This window comes from Thermobia domestica, chromosome 6 (assembly GCF_964235325.1).
Source record: "Thermobia domestica chromosome 6, izTheDome1.hap1.1, whole genome shotgun sequence".
Lineage (NCBI taxonomy): Eukaryota > Metazoa > Arthropoda > Insecta > Zygentoma > Lepismatidae > Thermobia > Thermobia domestica.
In genome coordinates, this window is record NC_137459.1 from 228517645 (window position 1) to 228539987 (window position 22343).

The 22343-nt window shown below is 37.5% G+C and overlaps 1 protein-coding gene across 2 annotated transcripts in view; it reads left to right on the top strand.

Annotated features, from left to right (window-relative positions):
• Positions 1 to 22343, top strand: part of Apoltp (Apolipoprotein lipid transfer particle) — a 6186292-nt gene that overhangs the window by 4473671 nt on the left and 1690278 nt on the right. For both annotated transcript variants that reach the window (XM_081762641.1, XM_081762640.1), the window contains exon 45: positions 292 to 441. In XM_081762641.1, coding sequence (XP_081618767.1) covers positions 292 to 441 — 150 coding nt within the window. The remainder of the gene's footprint in view (positions 1 to 291; positions 442 to 22343) is intronic.

Sequence of the window (22343 nt, forward strand, 5' to 3'; positions counted from 1 at the left end):
AATGCCATTGAGAACATTAACACTTCTAATCTTCGTAGTTGTTGCCAACCTGTTGAAATGCGTGAACCAGTGTCTGAATCAAAACAGAGGCGCAAGATATTATTTCCCAGTCATTAAAATGGAAGTCACAAATAAAAGAAAAGAAAGGAAAACCTTAACCTAGGCAAATATGTTATTTGTTACTTTATTAAATATTCGTCAACAAAGAGAATGATTGTTTCAAGTAGCTCCAAATTTATGTCTATGTTCCTCGCAATCTGCTAAATATTTTTTTTGTAATTATTTTTTCAGAGGTGACTGTTTCGCACCAGCTACAAATCACATTATTACTGTTGATGTAAACTACAATAATTTCTGGAATATGCACGGCATGGTTAATGGATCTACACCCTTCTTTACAATTCCTTATGCTGGAACTAATTTCAAGAGCATTACACATCAGTAAGTATTTTTTTTTTTTTTGTAGTTATACTTTCTACTTGACATGTAACACCCAGATTACTAAGTCATTTTGAAATGAATAAAGCCATACATATTTCGTTTTACTGTTCCAAATGTGGAAAATTTATCAAATCAAATATTTGCTTTTATATTGGTAGTTTATATTCAACACAATAGTTTCGATGTTTCATGTCATCAGACTTGTTTACTGTATACTGTAAATGTCACCTTCCAGACATGAGTTATTGCCCGATGTATCATGCATAGGGTCGTAATATGGGTTACTTCGAATCATGGTATACTTAATTGTTATTTGTTATGGTTATCCTATATTCTGGTGTTACGAACATATACCAGAGCTACTATCAAAATAAATATCCCCTTAAAATCAAAATGCAAAATATTCTCCTATGAAATATATTTTGCTGCCGAAATATTTTTTGTTGTGTATGTATGGGATTAAAAGAATCACATTGTGGAATGAATATACGAGAGCTGCTATATTTATTTCCAGTAGAAAAAAACATATTCATTCAGGCTTAGAATCCTCATCGCAGTCACATGTGGCAACATCATTTGATGACGTCAGAGCTTTATTGCTGACTTAAGCCCAAAAATGGTTGAGAGAAACATGAGTACTTGTGATATGCTACGTGATGTGTGTTGGATTGTAAAGAGGATGATCGAATATAGTGTTAAACTTTGATTTAATCTTGGAAATGCGGCTACAGAGTAATTCAATAGAAGCATTCGGTGATGCATTGAAAAGTTTCACAACAATCTTACAGTGGTTTGTACGTTTCCAAGGAGTAAGAATATTGGTGGAGGATGATTCCCTCTGGTTGCTCGACCGTGTTTTACAGCGAGCATAAGATCAATCTACTTGTGAGATCCGACCGTTAGTTCACTATCAATTAAATTGCAATCAAGTTAAACTTTTCCACCGGCCCATGCCATGAAATTTACGAAAAAAAACAAGGTGTGCATTGATAAACATGTCCATGATTCTCATTCTGGAATACAATAGCACTAGTGTTAAAATCACAAGTAAACTTAATGAAATAAATGACAACGACCCGATGTTCTGGCCAGTATCGCCATAGATAATGAATAATAGGTTTACGGAGACAACCACGAAACCAAGGTAATATTGCCCTAAAACAAGTCACCTGGATTCTCGAAACCTAGAAAATCAGGTAATTCCGATCCCGGATAGAAGTGCTACTGGTTGTGTTTTCTTTTAACACTTTCGAAATTGTGCCTCACGAATTAGTTCTCGGTGGCTAAATGCTCAATAAAGAGCTCTACAAAGTTGGGTTACAACGGTTATGTGATTCCCTTAGTCGTAAGTGGCTATACAAATATATGGATAGTGGTAAAAAAAATGAAATGAAATGAAAGTTTTACGTCCTATGGTTACGCCGGCTAGGCTGAAGGAGACGAGACACTTTGATGCTAGTGGTCTACTATGCCACGCTTAGTTGCATGCATGGAGAGCATGCTCGCGACCGTTTGGTCTATTTAATGGACAGATACCGCTAAAATGTGTCGAACTCCACCCGTAATTGCTCAATACGGTACGTATTCTCGTGCACGAAGTGCACCGTCAGAATTTGTCCCCTAATTCTGACTCGCCTGAGCGATGTAACCCCCATTCTCTGTGGGAGTGGGATACGCCCACTGCGCGGCCAGACCGAAGTCCTGAGTGCAACCAATTAACCTACTGGTTGAGGCAGACTGTTAGCGAGTCAGTTCCACCATGCCCTGCAGGCATGGGGCCCGAGCGTTTCAAGGCAAGCTAATCTCACCTCCCTCATACGCTTACCGTTACCCAGATTCCTGGGATTAGCTCCACATGGTACCGAATCCCACGGTATGACAACAGCCCAGCAAAGTCCAACCCAAATCTGGGGCCCTAGGCGATGCCCGGGCGGGCTTGTTCAATCCCGGCCCTGCCTACCTCTATCATTCAACTGGAACTGCTTTGTCGTGTAGAGGTACCACGCACACGTCGAGATAATCCCGTATCTCATTCCGGACCCAATGGTATGTGTTAAGTCATCATTTGAGTTTGATGCCGGCCCATATTTCACAGAGTTCCCTCCCTTTAGTGGGATCAGAACCGTTACACAGATTCCTGGGATTGGCCTCCCCCCCACCTCCGTTTGGTCGCCCATAGGCTGGAATCCGACACTCCCCCCATAGGGTCGTCCAAGCAATACGGGACCTCCTCTAGTTACGGTAGAGGTACATCGTACATTACCAGAGCCAATGACTGATGTAGACCGTTTGCTCAAGGCAAACATTGTGTTTTGGGAGCTGTGTCTCCCAAAACCCCTATGGAGCCGTGTCTCCCCTGGTAGGCCCGCTCAAACAATACGGGGATATCTATCTTTTACGTGTTTAGGTACCATGTACACGTTGTAGCAAAGCTACTTGGCCGAAGCCCATAGGTACGTGTAGGCCAACATTAGAAGGGACACACACACCCTTCCTCGGTAGGGCCGCTCAAGCAATACGGAACTACCTCTTATTACGGTAGAGGTACACCGTATATTACCAGACCCAATGGCTGATGCAGACTGTCTACCTTTAAAGACAATGGCCATTTAGGAGCCGCGGCTCCCCTGGTAGGTTCGTGAGCTCCTGCACCCAGTGAATGTGTAAGCCTGGGACGAAGGAGCGACCCACTTCCTCGGCACTCCTGAAGTACGAGTATGCGTTAGGATACTAAGTACCCCATTCGGAACCCAAGAGAACGCAACCTAGATTATTCTCCCGGTAGGGCACTGGATCCGCCCACACTCTTGGAGACACCAGCTACCCACTCTTTCATATGTGTTGGGGCACCACGTAACCTTATCTCCCGGACCCAAGAGTACGGCCTAGTTGCCCATTTCGGAGCATACCCAATGGCTCACCTCCGCCGGCAGGTACGGCAGTCGAGACTACCTACCTCACTGAGGACATGATGAGGTCACACGTACTCTCCCAGATCCAATGGCACGAGTTAGTCGCCCATTTCGGAGGAAAGAGGAAGCCTCACCTCCGCCTGTAGGTTGTTATCCTGATTTACACCGACAACTAAATAATCGTTGCCAGCTTTTAGCACAGGATAGACAAGAGTGAAGCGTGTTTTACGCTGCTCCCGAAACCCTATCTTCCCCTGTGGATTACCGGGCCACCACAAGGCATGTGACCAGGCCATACACAGGGGGTCCCTCCCCCTTTCTCAGCACGGTCTTGGGACCGGCCACGGCGGAGTTAACGAGACACGTTGATTGTAGTGGTCTACTAATCCACGCTTAATTGTATGCATGGTGAATATACCAGCGACAGTTCGGCCTATTTGATGGACGGGTACCGCGAGAATGTAACGCGTCCCACCCGTGGTTGCTCGTGCTTGGACTTAAGTCCACGTGCACAAGTGCACCGCCAAGATTTGCCCTTAATCTTGACACCTAAGTGTGTGACCCCCATTCACTAAGGGAGTGGGATACGCCCACTACGCGGCCAGGTCGAAGTCCTGAGTGCCTACAATTAACATACTGGTGGAGGCGGTCCTGCTAGAGAGACAGGCCCTACCATACTCGGCAGGCATGGTGCCCGAGCGTTATAAGGCGAGCTCACTTCCCGCACATGTTCACCGTTACCCAGGTTCCTGGGGTTAGTTCCTATGTGCTACCGATCCTACGGTATGACCACAACCCGGCAGAGTCCAACCCAATCCGGGAACCCCAGGCAATGCCCGAGGGAGCTCGTGTCCCGGCCCTGCTTACTTCTATCGTTCAATTGGCAACAGCCGTGTGTAGAGGTAGCACACACACGTCGAGATGTTGAGCATCTCATCCCGGATCCAATGGTACGTGTTAAGTCGCCATTTGACTTTGGAGCCAGCCCATATCCTACAAGGTTACCTCCCTTTCACGGAATTAGTACCGTTGAACAAGTATCTGGGATTGGACCTTTCCAGTTTCCGTTTGGTCCTCCTAGCAGGCAGGAATACGACTCCCCCTCCCGGTAGGATCGTCCAAGCAATACGGGACTACCTCTCTTTTACGTGTTGAGATACCACGTACACGCAGAGATATTCAGTATCTCTTCCCGGACCCAAGCAGATTTTATATGATCCAAAACGCTTGTCGTCGGATATGCGCGGTTAAAGGAGCACGCTTACGCTGATTAACCAAATTCAAAAGACCTCAACAATTTGCCACTCTACAAGCGACGTTCTCTTCATCACCTCCGTGGCCAAGTCGGATGAGCACGCGGCTAATAGAATCGGTTGGTGGTTAGTGCCCACCCTGGGGTACACTTTTCACTTGTTTAAAGTGTTTTAGACTCACCTTAATGTAAACATATTACGCATATAGGCGATTTAACATATTTTGGGGGAGTAATTTTGTGATTTATTGACGCTTACGCCATGGGGAACATACTAGGTACGTTCCCCAGGTGCATGTCAAGCATGTGCTTAGGGCGGACATAGACTGTGATTCTCACTTGCCATCCATGTGATTGCTCTCTCAAAGATGCATACTGGACACATTCCCATGTACCTGAGGGAACATGATAGGCATATGCCTGCTATGTAATTGTGCTGTCAGGGGTGTGGACCACCGATGGCAAACTAGCAATATTTCGCCAAAAAGTGATCATCTACGGTGGTCCAACTTCCGTTGTTAAAATTGTAACACTAGCAGCAGAGATGTGACGATACGCCAATGAACCACAAAATTACTCCCTGAAAATATGTTAAATCGCCTATGTGCATAATTTGTTTATATTAAGTTTAGTCTAAAGACTTTTTAAACGAGCAAAAATAGTACCCCGGAAAGGGACGAACTACCAACCTTTGAGTTACAAGTCGCGTACTTTTCCAACATGCCCACGGATTAGATGAATAGACTGTCGCTTGTAGAGGAATATATTCTTGAGGTCTTGAATTTGGCTAAGCAGAGTACACCTTTAACCGCGTATAATCGACGATAACCGTTTGGGATCAGATAAAATCCGCTCGCCATGCAAATTTATAACAAAATGACGAGTGTCAATTTTCTTTATTTCATGGTTCTCCCATATTCACTTTCAAATGATCGGCGACAGTTGCAGTCTAAATTCATACAATTACACGCACTCATCTCAATATTTCTCACTTCATGATGTAGATGCATGGGTTGCTTTTGACCCCTGGGGCACACTTTAGGAGCAATTCGTTAAGAAAAAAATAATATATAATGATAACCGCATGCATATGATTGGCATAGTTCGTGTTGGTCCCTTCGCGATTTTCCGCGACGAACCGGAGCAGCGTGGACCAAAATGAACTCTTCACTGCTACTCGATGGTAATTTCAACATCCCAACTCTTGATATACTTTCCAGTTTACGAAATCCTGCTGCCAGTGGCACACCAGCAGTAATCCTTCTGCTTTCGCTGTAGCGACGATCGATATTTACAGGGAAGAAGGCCGCTAGGCGTTTGCTACGTTTACGGCATAGGATTCTTAGAAAAGCGAATATAGTCCACAGCACTTTAGGTACACTCCTGTCTAGAATGTCTGTCGCATGTGTTTCAAAATTACATCAATAGAAATAACTCTCTTTCTTATAATAGAAAATGTTAAAAGTCTTCTTAGAAATATGAAGAAAAAGAAAACACATATTTCCAAAAAAAAAAAAATGTTTCTATAAAAAGTTAAGAAATATAGACATGACAATTAATGAAAGAAATCTCCGAAACTTTCGTCGCCAAATTCTAAGTTCCAGTTTCGTAAACGTGGCAAACGTGAAGCGAAATTTACAAAAAGGAGAGAGGGAATTTTATACTTTATTAGAGATACAACGTAAATCTTTCATAACGTTAATTACTATACATATTGCACAGCCCTAATTATCATAGATATTAGCCCTAATTATCCTAATTATCATAGAAACGTAAACAAACAATTAAAACAAATAAACCACAAAATATGCAATGCGATCAGGTACTTTGTGGTAGTGATTTCCAGATACGAGCCTACTGAGGGAACGAAATTTAACATGCCTTCGTAGAGTAGATGGTTAGTTTGAACTACGCAAGTGTTTCATATTTATCCACAATCATCAGTTCGAATCCCATACCCTATACTACATCTTTTAAGAAATGGTTGATTCTGTCAATTCGTTAAACAAGGTTTTGTTCTAATAGTGTTCTTTAGTATTATCCTTTTCATTCTAGTTTATTTGAATATTTCTAAATAATCCAGAATTAACTCTTTTTTAAAAAAAATGTATTATAATTATCAAGAATTTTATATATAAAAAGCTGAAATTTCATTTCTAATCGTTAGACTAACCGAAGGGGAACCCATACCCTAAAGTACTTTTTTTAAAGAAAACCTTGATTCTGTCAAGTCGTTAAACAACTTTTTGTTCTAATAATGTTCTTTGTTATTACCCCCTCCATTCTAGTTTATTTGCATGTATCCAAAAAAACCCAGAATTAAGTCTTTTTTAAAAAAACAAAGTATTACAACTATCAAGAATTTTATTAAAGAAAAGGAAACTTTATATCTAATCATTATCCTAATCGGAAGGGGAACCTTATAAATATTTGAAATGATAATTAATATATGAGGAAACTTTAATGAAACATTACTAAACTGAAGCATTTACTCTGAATAGTTTCTGGAAATTATTTGTAGAAAATAGACAGAAATAATGAACACGAATTATTAGTTTCCAATGAAAAGTGTAGTAGCGATAGTTCTAAAACCAAATAGAATATCCACACTTTGCTTCATGAAAATAATAAATATTTTACAAAAATAGTGGTGTTTTTGGCTGTATCATATTTTTACTAAATAAATAAACAAAATACTTGTTGTGTGTAATTTAATCAGCGTGACTTGATAGCTGATTGCGAGATTGAAGCTAATGAATATTAAGGTTTTTGAGCCTCTCTGTAGTAGCAACTGTGGAATTTTAACTGTACTCGATATTTCTGTGCTCATGTGTCTGTCGTGTCTAGTGGTCCTGAAATATGGGTGAAATAGAAAGCAAATCATGAAGTGTAAAGAAGGATTAGAGCGCTCACCTCTGGTGCATAGCATTCTTGGTTTTATCCCCGCTCGCGCCAAGTGAACTTTGTGATGTACCAACAGCGTATGTGGGTTCTTTCTCGGGTCCTCCTGTTTGCCCCCGCTATCTTTATTCCACCATTTCATTCATTTCTCATCATCACCGTCTCCTTTAGCGTAGTCGGCATAATCATATAGCGTAGTGGGACGTAAAACTTAGATTTCTTTATCTTTTCCTTTCTTCCTTTTGTTATAGGGAAATGACTGTAAGTAAACTACTGCAAATAATTGTGAATACAATATTGCATCCTCAGATAAAATATTAGCTTTCAACCCTTCCCGTTGATCTAGCCAGTTGAACGTGCACCTTTAGTGCATGCGGTTCCGAGTTCTCGCTAAGAAAACACAGAAAATAAGTACCTTTTAATTTACTCTCATAATTATCCGTCATTTTTTAACCTGAAGAACATAAACGTGAAACATTGAACTAAATAATACCATTTCAATAATGTAAAGCGATTTTATTGTCTCAATTATCAATTGTTGCGATCGTGCTATATATTACCTTAATGTATACAAATTACTTGGCACAGCTGATCCGATTTTGAATGCGCTATTTCTGTGGTTCTTCAAAGATTAAGTGCTTGTTTGTGTTATTTCTTTAGCTACTAATACTGCTAGGGGAAAGTTGATTTTCCTTTAGGCAGTTACTTGCGTGGCACCACCTAACCACTAGGTTGTAGATGCACTTGTGCTCTGTATTGTGCTTCACAATAGTCTTAATGCGAGTAAAGAATATTTTCCTTTCTACATGAAGTCTATCACATAAATTAAGTATACGTGAATGTCTTCAGAATCGACACAGTTTCCATACGTCATTCACTACAGACGATCTTCTATTATCCAGTTTTGATTGCTGGCAGAAGCTAGTGCTTTATACTGAAAATTAACATTCAATGCACAGAGGAAACAGGTTCACTTTTAGTATCAGACTTTCAAACAGTGCTATGCATAAGTGTGTAAAGTCTTATAGAACAATGGGGTCCCGGGTTCGATCCCAGCATCCGCTAAGTGAAATTTGTGTTGAACAAACACCGTGTGCTTAGGTTTCCTCGGGGTTCTTCCGTTTCCTCCCAGTTTCTTCATTCCACCATTTTATTCATTACTCATAATCACCGTCCCCTTTGGCCTCCCCGGCATAACCGTTGGACGTAAAACTCAAAGATATGATTTCATTTTCTTGATAGAACAACTTTGTTCGTTCGTCCGTCCGTCTGTCGATAGGTATCATAACAGAAACAGTAATAGATTTTTACAATCGATTCGGTGTCCCAAGGATAGGTTTTATCTCCTATGTTTACTCCCTGTTCAAATCACAAGTGGTTCAAATTAAACATTTCCGGTTTCAACGTTTATCTCCATAGAACAAAATCATTCTTAGATAACAACAGGCGGATTCTACATAAACGATTCAGCGTTTCAAAGTAATGGCAAACAGTGACAATGGCAAACAGTCCTAGGTTCCAAAACCGAGAATGATTTAAATTTACTACTACCTCCGGTTTCAATACCGATTACCGTAGAGCAAAAACGGTAAGAGATATCAAGATGTAGTTCTATCTAATCCATTCAGCTTCCCAACAGTGCGTTCTATCTTCTCTTTTAACCATTTATTCAAGGCGAACGCGATTCAAATTGACCGATTTCAATCTTTAGCGCCATAGAACAACAATAGTAAGGGTTAGAGAGTAATGGCTCTGTACATGGATTCCGTGTTCCAGGAACAGATTCTATCTCTGATATTATTAACCTACTGCAACTACTATTTATAAATATACTATTTTAAATTTGAGTATTGAATTCCCATAATTTGCAAGTCTACAGTAGTTTCAAAGTGTAAAACGGAATTCATTTGTTTTAGACATACCGATATTTCGCCTTTACAGCTTATAAGATTCAACTTTTCATGTCCAGATATATTAAATAATTATTGTATGTTGAAGGAGAAAACAGTATAAAAGGGTTTTTGTTTTATTAAGCGTTCTTTGTAAATGGTATTTCCTTTGTCTCATAACTTAGGTAATATTACATGTTTTCGTTGTTCTCTGAACACCCCAATTGTCTTACTGAATACCATATTTGAAAATAAATCAAAAAGTCATGTTTCCTTTTTACTTTACATTGGAATATGCGTGCACTGTATTTTCTGAAGGTGGTTCAATAATACCAAATGTTTTACTACCTCAGTCTAATACATTGTCATCTAAAATACTTAAGAATTAGTAGTTAGAAGTTTAACGTCTCCTTGCAACACCGAGTCTTTATAAGACTTGGACCTACAGCTTAACGTGGAATCCGCAACAAATTCATGTCTACTGAGAATCGAATCCGAATTTCCTGTACTTATTTCAGGAAGATACCAACTAGCCACATGAACATGCAGTATACAAGTCACTTAACAAAAAATCTATAATTTACATATGCTTGAAGCATTCTCAATTTATTTTATAGCAGTAACGTAGAATTCAATATGCATAAAACATATAAGACTGATGAAGTAAATACATTTATAATGAACAGCATAGTCTACATATCAAATACGCAGTTCATATTTCTATTTTAAACCACATATGTTTGCTTGAAAGAAATCCTGAAAGTTTCTCCATTTATTTATTTAATTATTTATTTATTTATTCAATAGCGGAAATATCTGTTTTTGAACGAGAAGAGGTTTATTTGGGAAATATTTCGAAGGCTCATTTAAACCTCTTTCCTCCCTTAGTATGGGTATTGCAATTCAAGTAAACTGATGAAAACTAGCAACGGGAAAGCAAACTTTGGTAAACAAACGTTGCGGCCATCTTGTTTGACGTATTAGTGCACCTTTAAAGCGTTTATATTACAAACTGGGAGAGCGCAATAGTCAGAAATAGCGGACAAAAAGTGTTTAAGTTTCCGACTCGCCGAATATATGATAGGACGCATTATCAAGTGACGGCACGTGACAGAGTGAGGACCATCTACACTTCACGTCCAAAGCGTCCCGGGTTCGATTCCCGCTAGTGTCATTGTTTTTGCTTTAAGCGATAAAGTAGCCATTTGTAACTACAAGTAAAATATTAATTCGCCACATATTTGTGATGCATAAAGCACTAGAAATGTTCAAATCATCTGTAAAACTTTGCAACATTCCATGTTAACTAGCAACACAATGTAGCCTATTTTGTAAATATGTTGATACCACGAGCTATATTATGGTTGACTCAGTCGTTGTGTAAAAGATGTTTTTGACATGTCGTATGTTTATCTGCGGACAGTATTCGTATTACAAGGGAAACGACGGGGAAATCCCCTTTGATAATACTGGATGTATACTATAACCAGCGGCGTCATTTCAGACTTACCTTGAGAGAGAGGGAGCAAGAGCATCACTGACATAAGACACACGTTTTTACTAGTAAATTAGTAGACAATCGATTAAACTATATGTATTCCTCAAACTCTTGAGGGTAATTGTCCTCTCTTGCTCCCACAAATCACGCCCTTGGGTACAACTATCATCGTTTTCCATGCTGTTGTCGTATGAAATGACGCCCCTGGTTATACATACATCCAGTATTACCAAAGGGAATTTCACACTCATCCCCCTTGTGATTCGCACACTGTCCAGAAATATAGATACGAAGCGTCAAGAACATTTTTACACAGTGACTTTGCTAACCATTATATAACTAGTGATAAGTAGAAATATGCAGAGATCAGAATATTTTATCGGTGATTACTTCCAGTAAATTATCAATGTATTCCCGCTGATGGTATACACTATGTTATAGACACCTATGTTTTTGATATCAGTGTTTTCCGGATGTTGATAACGATAAATGTTAATTGGATGTAGTGGAAGGGGGTGAGTGGTATGTTGTTAGATAAGTAGAAAACGATAAATAGGAACAGAATTTCAGTGGGCTCATGAATGTTTTTATTGTGACGATGATATTTTAGGTATACGTCCATGGTCTGTGTTGGTGAGTCCTCGTGTACAGGATGAATTGTTTTATATTTATGGGTTAACTCATGCTATTGATTCATTAACAAGAGATTACTTTAATATTACATATGGTGAACTGACGGTTGATATGAATGCACGAGAAGATCTCCTACGCATATTACTTGAAAAAGACAGATTTAATCCTCACAGTGAATTTGACTGAAGTGTGTTAACAAAATGTTTTGCGAAAATAGTATATGTGTATTTCGTAGTGAAGATCAAATTAGTGCACTGTGTGTTTCGAAAACTATAAACGTATACTTACTCTTTAATCCAATTATAATGAATCCTAAGAACATTGGTGATTATGCAGTGCAGTATTTATCCAATGGAATAAATCTTATTGACTTGCTTGAAGTGTTTGAAGAAATACATAGTGAAATCTCAAGTATAAACTTTATACGAAAAGCGCGTGAATGTTTAAGGAACACTGAATTTGTTGGACAAACTATTCCATTTTTGGTACAATGAAAACATGAAATTTCAAAATGTGTTAATGAATACATTATTGACACAGTATTTTAAGATTTCAAATCATGAATTTATTATTCGTGAATTTTGTTTAACTGCATCCGATGACACAGTAAATTTGCATTGCTTAATAAAATCACCAGTAGAATATAATTTACTACCGTTAGGTTGTCAAAAACAAATTGAGTGGTTAGCATTACACTTACACGGACTAAGTTGGAATGATAAATGCCGTTATATTGTATCACACATACGCAACCTTGCATATCCACGATGTAAACAAGATGCAACCTTTTATTGCAAAGATGCAAAAAATCAGTTTAGATTAAAAAGATTTTTGCATTAGATAATGTTATTGATATAGAAAGTAAACAATGTCTATCATTAAACACATTACATGCGAACGTATTTAATGATATGTGTTCGTTTCATGAACAAAATATCAAACTTGAGAAAAAAATCAGGATGTGCGTTTCGTAATGCACACCAATTATGTTTTTGGTGGAAACATGCAAGATCAACAGCATTAACTAATGCATTTGCAAGAATGTAATTTTTGTTGTTGTAAATAAAAACACAAGATTTAAAATTGTAAATTAAAATTATAATCTAATCTACTTGTTTTTTTTTAATATTTTGGTTACATCGTTAAATACAATTTAATCATTTTGTTTAAGATCTTTTTATTGAATACATTTAAACATAATTCAAAAGTTTTCTTGCGTACAATATGATGAAGAAAGTATAAACAAAATATCCACACAAGATTGAATTTCCATCTTGATATGCGAAACTGTTTGTAAAATATATTTTACAATTTTTATTTAAAAACGTTTTTCTTTCTTTTGGAATTGGTAATGCCAGACTATCAAAATAATACCCTCTTCCATTTGCATCAATGAATACACACACCCAATGTGAACCAGTAACACTTGCACCAGTGAGTATATCACGAAGTAACACTTTTATTATATCGTCCGTGTACATGACTTTTCTTACTTGAAACACATCACATTTTATACACACGTGCGTATATGTTGGAAGACAGTGACGTATATGAAATATTCTCATGAATTCAAATAACATGTAGAAAATATTATTGACATATATTTTTATAACTTTACTAATAATTCTTAATGGTGCTAAGGACAGGAAAATACTTTTGACACATTTCATGGTATGACACCTTGCAAACACTTTTAACAATCAGGAAGTATATTACAATATAGAATGTCTAGCGCCAACTTTGTACCAGTAGATCACATGTAATTTGAACGATTAGAAGTTTACAGTTATACTTCTTTTAGTAAAATGATAATTTTAAAAAGTATTATCGGTATATATATTCCTATCTTTATCAATTTCAATTAGGGAATCGAACTGTGCATATTCAATACAAGTTATAGGTTCAGTTAAATTTTCAGAAAATGAAACTTTGACATTTACAAGGGCGTCATGCACAAGGTCCCAATGCAGTCATCTACTGTTGCTCTAGGTGATAGGATAAATGCATAAAGATTATAGCCGTGTGGATATTCTTGAGGATTAATAGTATGTGCAACATCTTTATAATATAAACCAGTACCGGAAAACAGTAACCGGAGAATGGTAACTTAGAAGGTACAAATCATTTTAAAAATCAGGTGTAAGGGAATTGGGAGGAAATGATTTTGATCCGACCTGTAGCTGCAGTTTGTTAACGTTAAAGTGTTGAAAATGAAATTTATTTAGTTCAGATTTTCCAATAAATGCCGAATTAGAAACGAACCCAATAACGAGACCTTTAGGTACGTTACCCAAGATCAAGATATTATCAAGATTTTATGAGTTAACATTTGTTGGAATAGTATACGATCTGGTTTGAACTCTTGTGAGAGGATATTTTGTTGTTTCACGAACCATGTTAGTAATTTCCACTGCAAAATGGGGTGCAACATCTATACGTTGAATATGCAAAGTTACATCTTCAAGTTTTACTTCATAAGAAGTATTTGCAGGAGACATTAAACAAAAAGCATCTTTAGTACGATGTAATTTTATACAAAGACCTACTTTGTTTACAAGTGCTCGTGGCAATCCAGCAATATCAGTATATAGGCGACCATACATTTCAAATGATTTACTATTTTTAATATAATTAGCACGTTGTCGAAAACCTGTATTATCAGCAGTTAATGTATCGAATTGTTTCGCGGTATCTGTGTACCGCAGACCTAATTTCAAATGTGTATCAGTAGCATCACGGGAATAACGTTTCAGGGTATGCACGATAAGGATAAAATCCTGATAAAGAAGTAATTAATTTATCATTTAATGAAATGTCAATTTGACTAAATAATGAATGTAAAAAAAATGTTGGTGCTACTACATCATTAGGTGTATCATCGGGTTTTGTAATATTACAACAAACATAGAGATAAAGATATGCAGTATGAATAAATTCACCTGTTTCAGCCGGAATAAAAAAAAATCAATAGGACCATCAGAAGTTAATGTAGAAATTGGTCGGTATTCAGCATTGATTCAAGACTCAATTGCAGTTTCTGTCATAGGAGTACTAAATAAATCAAAATCATTGGTGCAACATTCCACACTCCTAGAATTAAGTAATGCCATTATGAAAATATATGTTTAACATAATTTATTTTCCTTTTTGATTTTCGTTTGCTTTTACTTTTGTTTGTGCGCTTATGTTTTGTTGGAGGTCCAAATCGAACAATGTCCGGAGCTTTACGTTTGCGTGTCCTTCTCTTACCACTTCCAGTTAATAACTGACCAACTTTGTTAAAACCTTTTGTCTTTAATGTTTCACCATCTTCTTTTACACGTGCGCGGACAGGCTCCTTAAACGGTTTGTCTTCTAATACATCACCCGCTACTTGTATTCCCGTTTGTAATGCTTGGCGACCTAACGTTTTTGCACCTTGTGTAAGAAATGGTAATGCAAATCGAAATAAGCCTTGGAAAAAAAATACCTATACCATGTACCCGTTGATATACAGGTCCTGAAAAGTATGGGATACCGTGTCCGTAATGTCGTCTAAATTTCATGTTTTAAATAAATTATATTTTATTAGGAGCGCTCTTAAAATGAAGTGTTACACTCAGTGTCCCAGAACGAAATAGTAAATTTCGCCCTGCATGGTCTTTTAGTAGTATTTGAATAGTGTTGAAGGAAAATTTTGCAAGTTGCAAATAATGAACATCTTGAAATGTTAATGTTTCCACTTTACCGTATTTTATATTTGATATTGTTGCAATACGTAATAATGATGCTTTTTGATCACCTAAAACTGATATTGTATGATACCAGTATAAATAAAAATTTCATAAGGACAACCAATATCAACGTACGGTTCTTTAATTCCGCGAGAATGAATAACAAGATTTTTATTTTCAGGAAGACCTAATTGTAAAGCTAATGTCGGTGACCACCTACCACCGTGACCCTTTCTGACCCACCACCCACCGAAACCCACTCTGGCCCACTACACACTATGAACCACTCTGACCCATTAAGACCAAATCCGATCCACCAAAACCCATCGTCATCAACTCTGAACCATGATCCACGCTCTCCTCTCCACTGGCTAAAGAGGTTACACTTATTAGTAAAGAAGACTGTGAAATTATCACTAATCGAGTTTTAATTTCTAAGATTAATCGTTTTAGCACCATTCTGTCACAATACCGGTGGATCTGACCTTTAAGATATACAATGGTAAAGTGTTTGTCATGGTTCAAATTTTAAATTTAATCATCATATATAATTATTTCTTCGTTGGCTTACACATACTTTTCTGTGGAAAATAAGATGAAATTTGAAAGTCTCAAATCAAGGTAAACTTGAACAAGGTAAAGGAAAAACAAGAAACATTTTTGTTCACATAATTAAGCATACCCTACAAATTTAAAATTCACGTCTAATTAAGCTTATAATACACATTTCATGTCAATTTTTATCACAACTTCATGACTTCATTGCCATATGCTCTGAATGCTCTATGTAATAAATACAAGCTTCAGCAATTATTGTAATAGAAAGCAGTGGATATATAATGGGAAGCACTGTATTTTTTATTTCTCAATTAATAATAGTTTCTCAACTAATATCGATCATGTTCGATTATTTTTACAAATCAATCCACTACCAATTTCCAATATATAAAGAACTGAAGCTGGAAATCGAGAAACATGGTGAAACATTTCCAGGCCCAAACTGAAAATTAAGAAGAAGAAGAAACCATCATTAGTCCCAGGACCAGCCAATAGGCAGAATACTTAATAATAGAAAATGCCACCAGCGTGTAAAATAGGATTTTAAAAAAATGCTAGGGCACGTTCTGTTTACTTTTAAGAAAGAGTTAACATACTGCAGTTCTAAGTTGAACGCCTTGTGAATGGCTTGAACTGCAAATATTCGAATCCCCACTCCCCCTTAGGATATGTATTATAATATGTGCTTAAATTCGTGATGAAAAAGTACCGGAGCCCTTCCTGGCTACTATATATATATATATATATATATATATATATATATATATATATATATATATATATATATATATATATAGATAGATAGATAGATAGATAGATACATACATATATATATATATATATATATATATATATATATATATATATATATATATATATATATATATATATATATATAATGCGTGTGTGTGTGTTTGGTTTAGTCAAATCTTTGTAACTTAAATTCCAGGCACTTCCATATTAAATAGAGTTAAGAAAAATTGTGCAAATACAAATCAAACAAATCTCATGACAACATAGAATTTTCACATATTTTTTATGTGAATAAAAATATCAAAGTAGCTGAACTTACCTCTTATAAGACAATGGATGCAGTGAAGTCACAATAGTTTCCATAAAGCTTCCTTCGATTTGTTTCCTTCTGCCTCCTGTCTTTTCTTGCAACTTGGGAGGGTGGTGTTTCTTCCTTGGGATATCCAGCGCTTAACGTACGGGAGAGGATCCCAGCATGACAATGGCGGACCATTCATATTTATTGTCATTAAAAATGACACACTTTCAACCGATAGCGCGTTTCTCGTTGGCATGACAACATTATTCATTACACTGAAACCCCGCTCACACTCAGCATTGCTGACTGGTATCGTTTGCACACACTGTATTAGTACCTTTATTCCCCCAAGACCTGCCTGCCTCCACTATCCTTAAAGTCGCGATAAGCTTGAATAGTTTCTCGAAAACACAAATAAAACAATTCACACAATTCTTTCAAGTCTTGTTCTCCATAATCAACATTAATATTGTCCGGCCAGTATCAGGGTATATAATTTTCATCATTTCGGAGTACACAGTGTCCTTCTCAGTCAAGCACCTTGGGTTCGAGTTTATAATTAGATTTTCATAGAACTGTCCTTTGTTAATTTCCGAAGCGTTGTTTTTACTGCCACTCATTTTCATGGGAACTCATTTAAAATGTTTCTCTTTTATGGCTCTCTGTACTTCTCTCCAGTATATGACTCCTCTCTCTTTGTGGGCTTTAAACACCTCGATTGTTCTGTACATGAGTTTGTTTGTTTTCGGTAGGGCTATAATCTTTTCTTGCAAGGACTGCGAAAAACTAGAAAGCTCACACAAGACATCCATCATTATTCCCAAACTTGTGATGAAGTGACTTTCTTCAAGCTTATTTGCTAGCCCTTGAAACGTTGATTTCTCTCTCCGATCGCGATTTTCATCCTTAGCATCATTTACAAAGAAATAATACAATGACGAATAGCCTTTCCATAGTGACTCCACAGCTCGAAAACTTGATGCCAGCCAGCGAACTGACAAAATTTTCCCCACTTTTGTTAGGTTGCTACATAATTGTTGAGCGCATTTGTTTAGCTCGTGCTGATTTTTGGAGACATACTGAAGGTTGAATCTATTTTATCAAGAAACGCTACAAAATGGTTTGTTGCTGTAACGTCATTGAATGCGTCATGAACTGCAAGCTCAAGCCGATGATTATGCAATACCATGTTACAATACGAGGGAAGATCTGTTCCATCAATGTTGCCAAACCTGCTCGTTTGTCTAACATTACTGAAGCTCTATCCGTACACAAACCAATCAAGATATCCTGGAGCAACTCTTTACTCAGCCCTTGCTTCTCAAGGCATTCCATGACTGAGTTCTTAATATCAATCACCTTGGTCCTTTCTAAAGGAATCAAATCGAAGAATATTGTTGTGACAGCTCCATCTTTGTTTGCCCCTTGCAAATACACGATAAGCACAGTTTGGTTAGCTACTATGGTGCTTTCGTCTAGAAAATGGAAATTTTGATTCTACGATCAATAATGCTATTTGCAATTTTCTGTCTCATTTCTTTTGCGATATGATGTACTATTTCTGTACAACTGACGTTACTCTACAAAGTGCTCCCAATATCTAACCCGTTAAGCATTTGTAGATCGATCAATTTCGGATGATCTAAAAAAGCACGACTGTGTTTTGCAATGTGATAAGCGGTGCGAAACACGTGACATGTGACTTCCTGTGCGGCTGTATTCTTCTTCTCCATACCTTTCCGCCGGCTACTTGAGGCGATCACAAAGCGTATTTATTGTTCATGCATACGCTTGGAATAGGTTGACCATGTATTTAAATGTTGGGGGCTAATCTCAAATGCAAAAGCAATAAAAACGCGGAGAAAACGTCTGCTCGAGCGTATTTGGTGCGTTTCGGAATAATAGGCCGCCTGCTGTTTAAAAGATTTCAAAAGGAAAGACAAAAAGGAAAGATGTGTTGCCAGGCAAGGGGATTGTAGCAAAAAAAAAAATAAAAAAAATAACTGTTTCTTGAAAGATGGTTTGTACACAGTATCGGAACTCTGCTAGTATATACCTGGACCTGGCGAAAAAGATCCGGATACCCTGACTGGCTCACAGTATGATTACATTATGACAACTCTGGCAAAAGTAAAATTACTCAATAGCCACCTTCGCCGCGTTCGCTAGAGGGGTAACGCATCAAAAACGCTTTCTCAAAGAGCCACTCTGTTAAAGTCAGCCATACATTGACGTATTTTTCAGTCGCAACCATAAAATTTCATGCGCTAGTCTTGTTAGCAGCTGTCAATACGTTAGTGTATGGGACCTGACGTACGTTTACGTAAAGGCCAACATACACTAGCGTATTTTCAGCGCGTATTTTCGGTCCGTAAAATGATGTCGTAAATTTCGGTCCGTAAGTTGGCCCATACACCTAGCGTAAAATTAGGCGCGTAAAAGAAGAAGAAAAAGAAGCGGTCATTTTTCGCTCTTCCTCTTGCCTGTTGTTTGAGCACGCGGTCCTTTTCCAGTTTGCTGAAGTTGTTTGAAGAGGACGCATATATCTTCTAAGTGCAGGTCCTACAAACATTATGTTATTAAGGAAACGAATAAAAAGAAAGAATAACAGAATATATATGCATAGGAAGTGATATTCAAATGTAGGGGTACTTTTTGTTTCTTTTTCGTAGTATCGGAATGTGAAATTCCCATAGAATGTTTTAACAAAGTTAAATCAGATTAAAAAAGAAAAAGGAAGAAAGAAAAACAAAAGCTAAATGCATGATTTTGCGAAAGCAGTATTCAATTTAATAACTTTTCTCACTAAATTTGTTAGACTTCTCGAACAAATAAATAAATCTACTCTCTTGGCGTAACATATCTCATAGAACCAGGGCTTACCATCCAGCTTGTGCCACTCATTTCTTTAGGGCAGGGTGCGAATCCCGGGCCGGAATTTCCTTGTATTTTGTTTTTATCCCTTCCAAAAGCAACAAATTGAAACATTGATCGCTCACAAAGCAATCAACTATCTCCTGTTAGGAACTAGTTTATCCCCCTTCAAATATACACAACCTAATTTGCGCACTGCTTTTGGGTAATATATACTCAGCACATCTGCTGCTCTTGTAGAATCTAGTCCTTAATGAAAGCGTCAAGTAAAAGAAGGAAAGTCAACCGTCTCCAAGTACAAACAAACCAAGTTTTAATTTCGAAGTGTGACTTGACAAGCTATTTAAAAGTTACAAAGAATATCTAGAATAATTAAAATTTAATATTTAGAAAACGAATTAACACTTGATCTGAGGTACAACATAACCAAATGAAAACAATATCAATTGTATTGTTGTACTTTACTAATATGAAAGGTGGCAACTAATTCACTCTCCTGTTTTCTTTCACGATCTTTGAAGCATAGCACTTGTTCCTACGGTGACGATATTAATGCACCATGCTTTATTACATTGGATAGTACATTTGCTCATAATAATAAGTTGCTTGGAAGTTAAAATATCTTTTTAAGATAAAAAATACTTTACCTTAAATATAACTAATTTTTAAATATATAAGTGCTTGTGCTATCTCTTATCCGTTTAGCAACTGTAGAATAGATTCCTTTACATTTAGAATAGTTCTCATCAGAGTCGTAACTAAGTTGGGGGGCCAGCGGGCGGTTGCCCCGGGCGCTGATAGCAGTAGGGTGTCGAAGGAGCAAGAAGAAAGGAAAGTATTGGAAATGAAAATAGATTTGTTAAAAAATTTTCTTGCTCGCTACGCCCGCAATCCAAACGTTTCAATAAGTCAGAACAAGTTTCTACTTTTATTTTTTTTTTAAAGCTATTATTTCTTAATGACGATGTGACATACATGCTGCCAAGTAATGACTTACAGTGTAAACCAGAGCGTTTTCAAAATCAGAAACGGTCATAGTCTTGAATACGTACGAATTACGCATTTTGATGATGATGAGTTTGGTTAGTTAATCACGTTTTTCTACCCAATCGTTTTAATCACGACGGTGGGAATAAAGGTATGAAAAATGAAAGGAGTGAAGAGACACACAAGTTGTTGTTTGCACTGGAATATTAAAAATGAAGGTAAACAAGGGGAATAATAACGTTCTTGAATTTGAAACAGTTGTAGAATAGGGGCTTAATGGTTCAGAACTTAACCCCACGAATTTAGTCTTTTTCAAAGACTGATCGCTACCAGTGTTTTATTACTATTATTATTTCATTGACATAAGAAATGCTTTCAATTTAAAGGAATTTATTGGGATCATTTCTGCATTAACTACTTGTATCGCCAGGATTCTTTCTTGTGCTTACGTATCTAGTTGTTTGATATTTTTTTTTATTTATCTACATACCTACAAAATACACACACACATTATATATATATATATATATATATATATATATATATATATATATATATATATGTGTGTGTGTGTGTGTGTGTGTGTGTGTGAGTGTATCCGTGTATTTTAATATGTTTATTAATAAAAGTAACCTTAAATTCAAATTTTTCAGTCATTAAGAAATTAATTAAGTACTATAATTTTGATCATACACTATGTGATCAAAAGTATCCGGATACCCGGATGAAAATGACTTACATGTTCGTAGCGCCCTCCATCGGTACTGCTGGAATTCAATATGGTGTTGGTCCACCTTTAGCCTTGATGACAGCTTCCACTCTTCAGGCATACTTTCAATCAGGTGCTGGAAGGTTTCTTGGGGAATGGCAGCCCATTCTTCACGGAGTGCTGAACTGAGGAGAGGTATCGATGTAGGTCGGTGAGGCCTGGCACAGTCGGCGTTCCAAAACATTCCAAAGGTGTTCTATAAGATTTAAGTCAGGACTCTGTGCAGGCCAGTCCATCACAGGGATGTTGTGCTCGTGTAACCACTCCGCCACAGGCCATGCAGTATGAACAGGTGCTCGATCGTGTTGAAAGATGCAATCGCCATCCCCGAATTGCTCTTCAACAGTGGGAAGCAAGAAGGTGCTTAAAACATCAATGTAGGCCTGCGCTGCGAGAGTGCCACGCAAAACAACAAGGGGTGCAAGCCCACTCCAAGAAAAACACGACCACACAATAACATCACCAACTCCGAATTTTACTGTTGATACTACACATGCTGACAGATGACGTTTACCGGTCATTCGCCATACCCACACTCTGCCATTGGATCGCCACGTTGTGTATCGTGATTCGTCACTCCACACAACGTTTCCCCACTGTTCAATCGTCCAATGTTTACTCTCCTTACACCAAGCGAGGTATTTACCTGCATGATGTGTGGCTTATGAGCAGACACTCGACCATTAAATCCAAGTTTTTTTCTCATCTCACGCCTAACTGTCATAGCACTTGGAGCGGATCCTGATGCAGTTTGGAATTCATGTGTTGTGGTCTGGATAGATGTCTGTCTATTCTCTCTTCAACTCTCTTCAACTGTCGACGGTCTCTGTCAGTCAACAGACGAGGTCTACCTGTACGCTTTTGT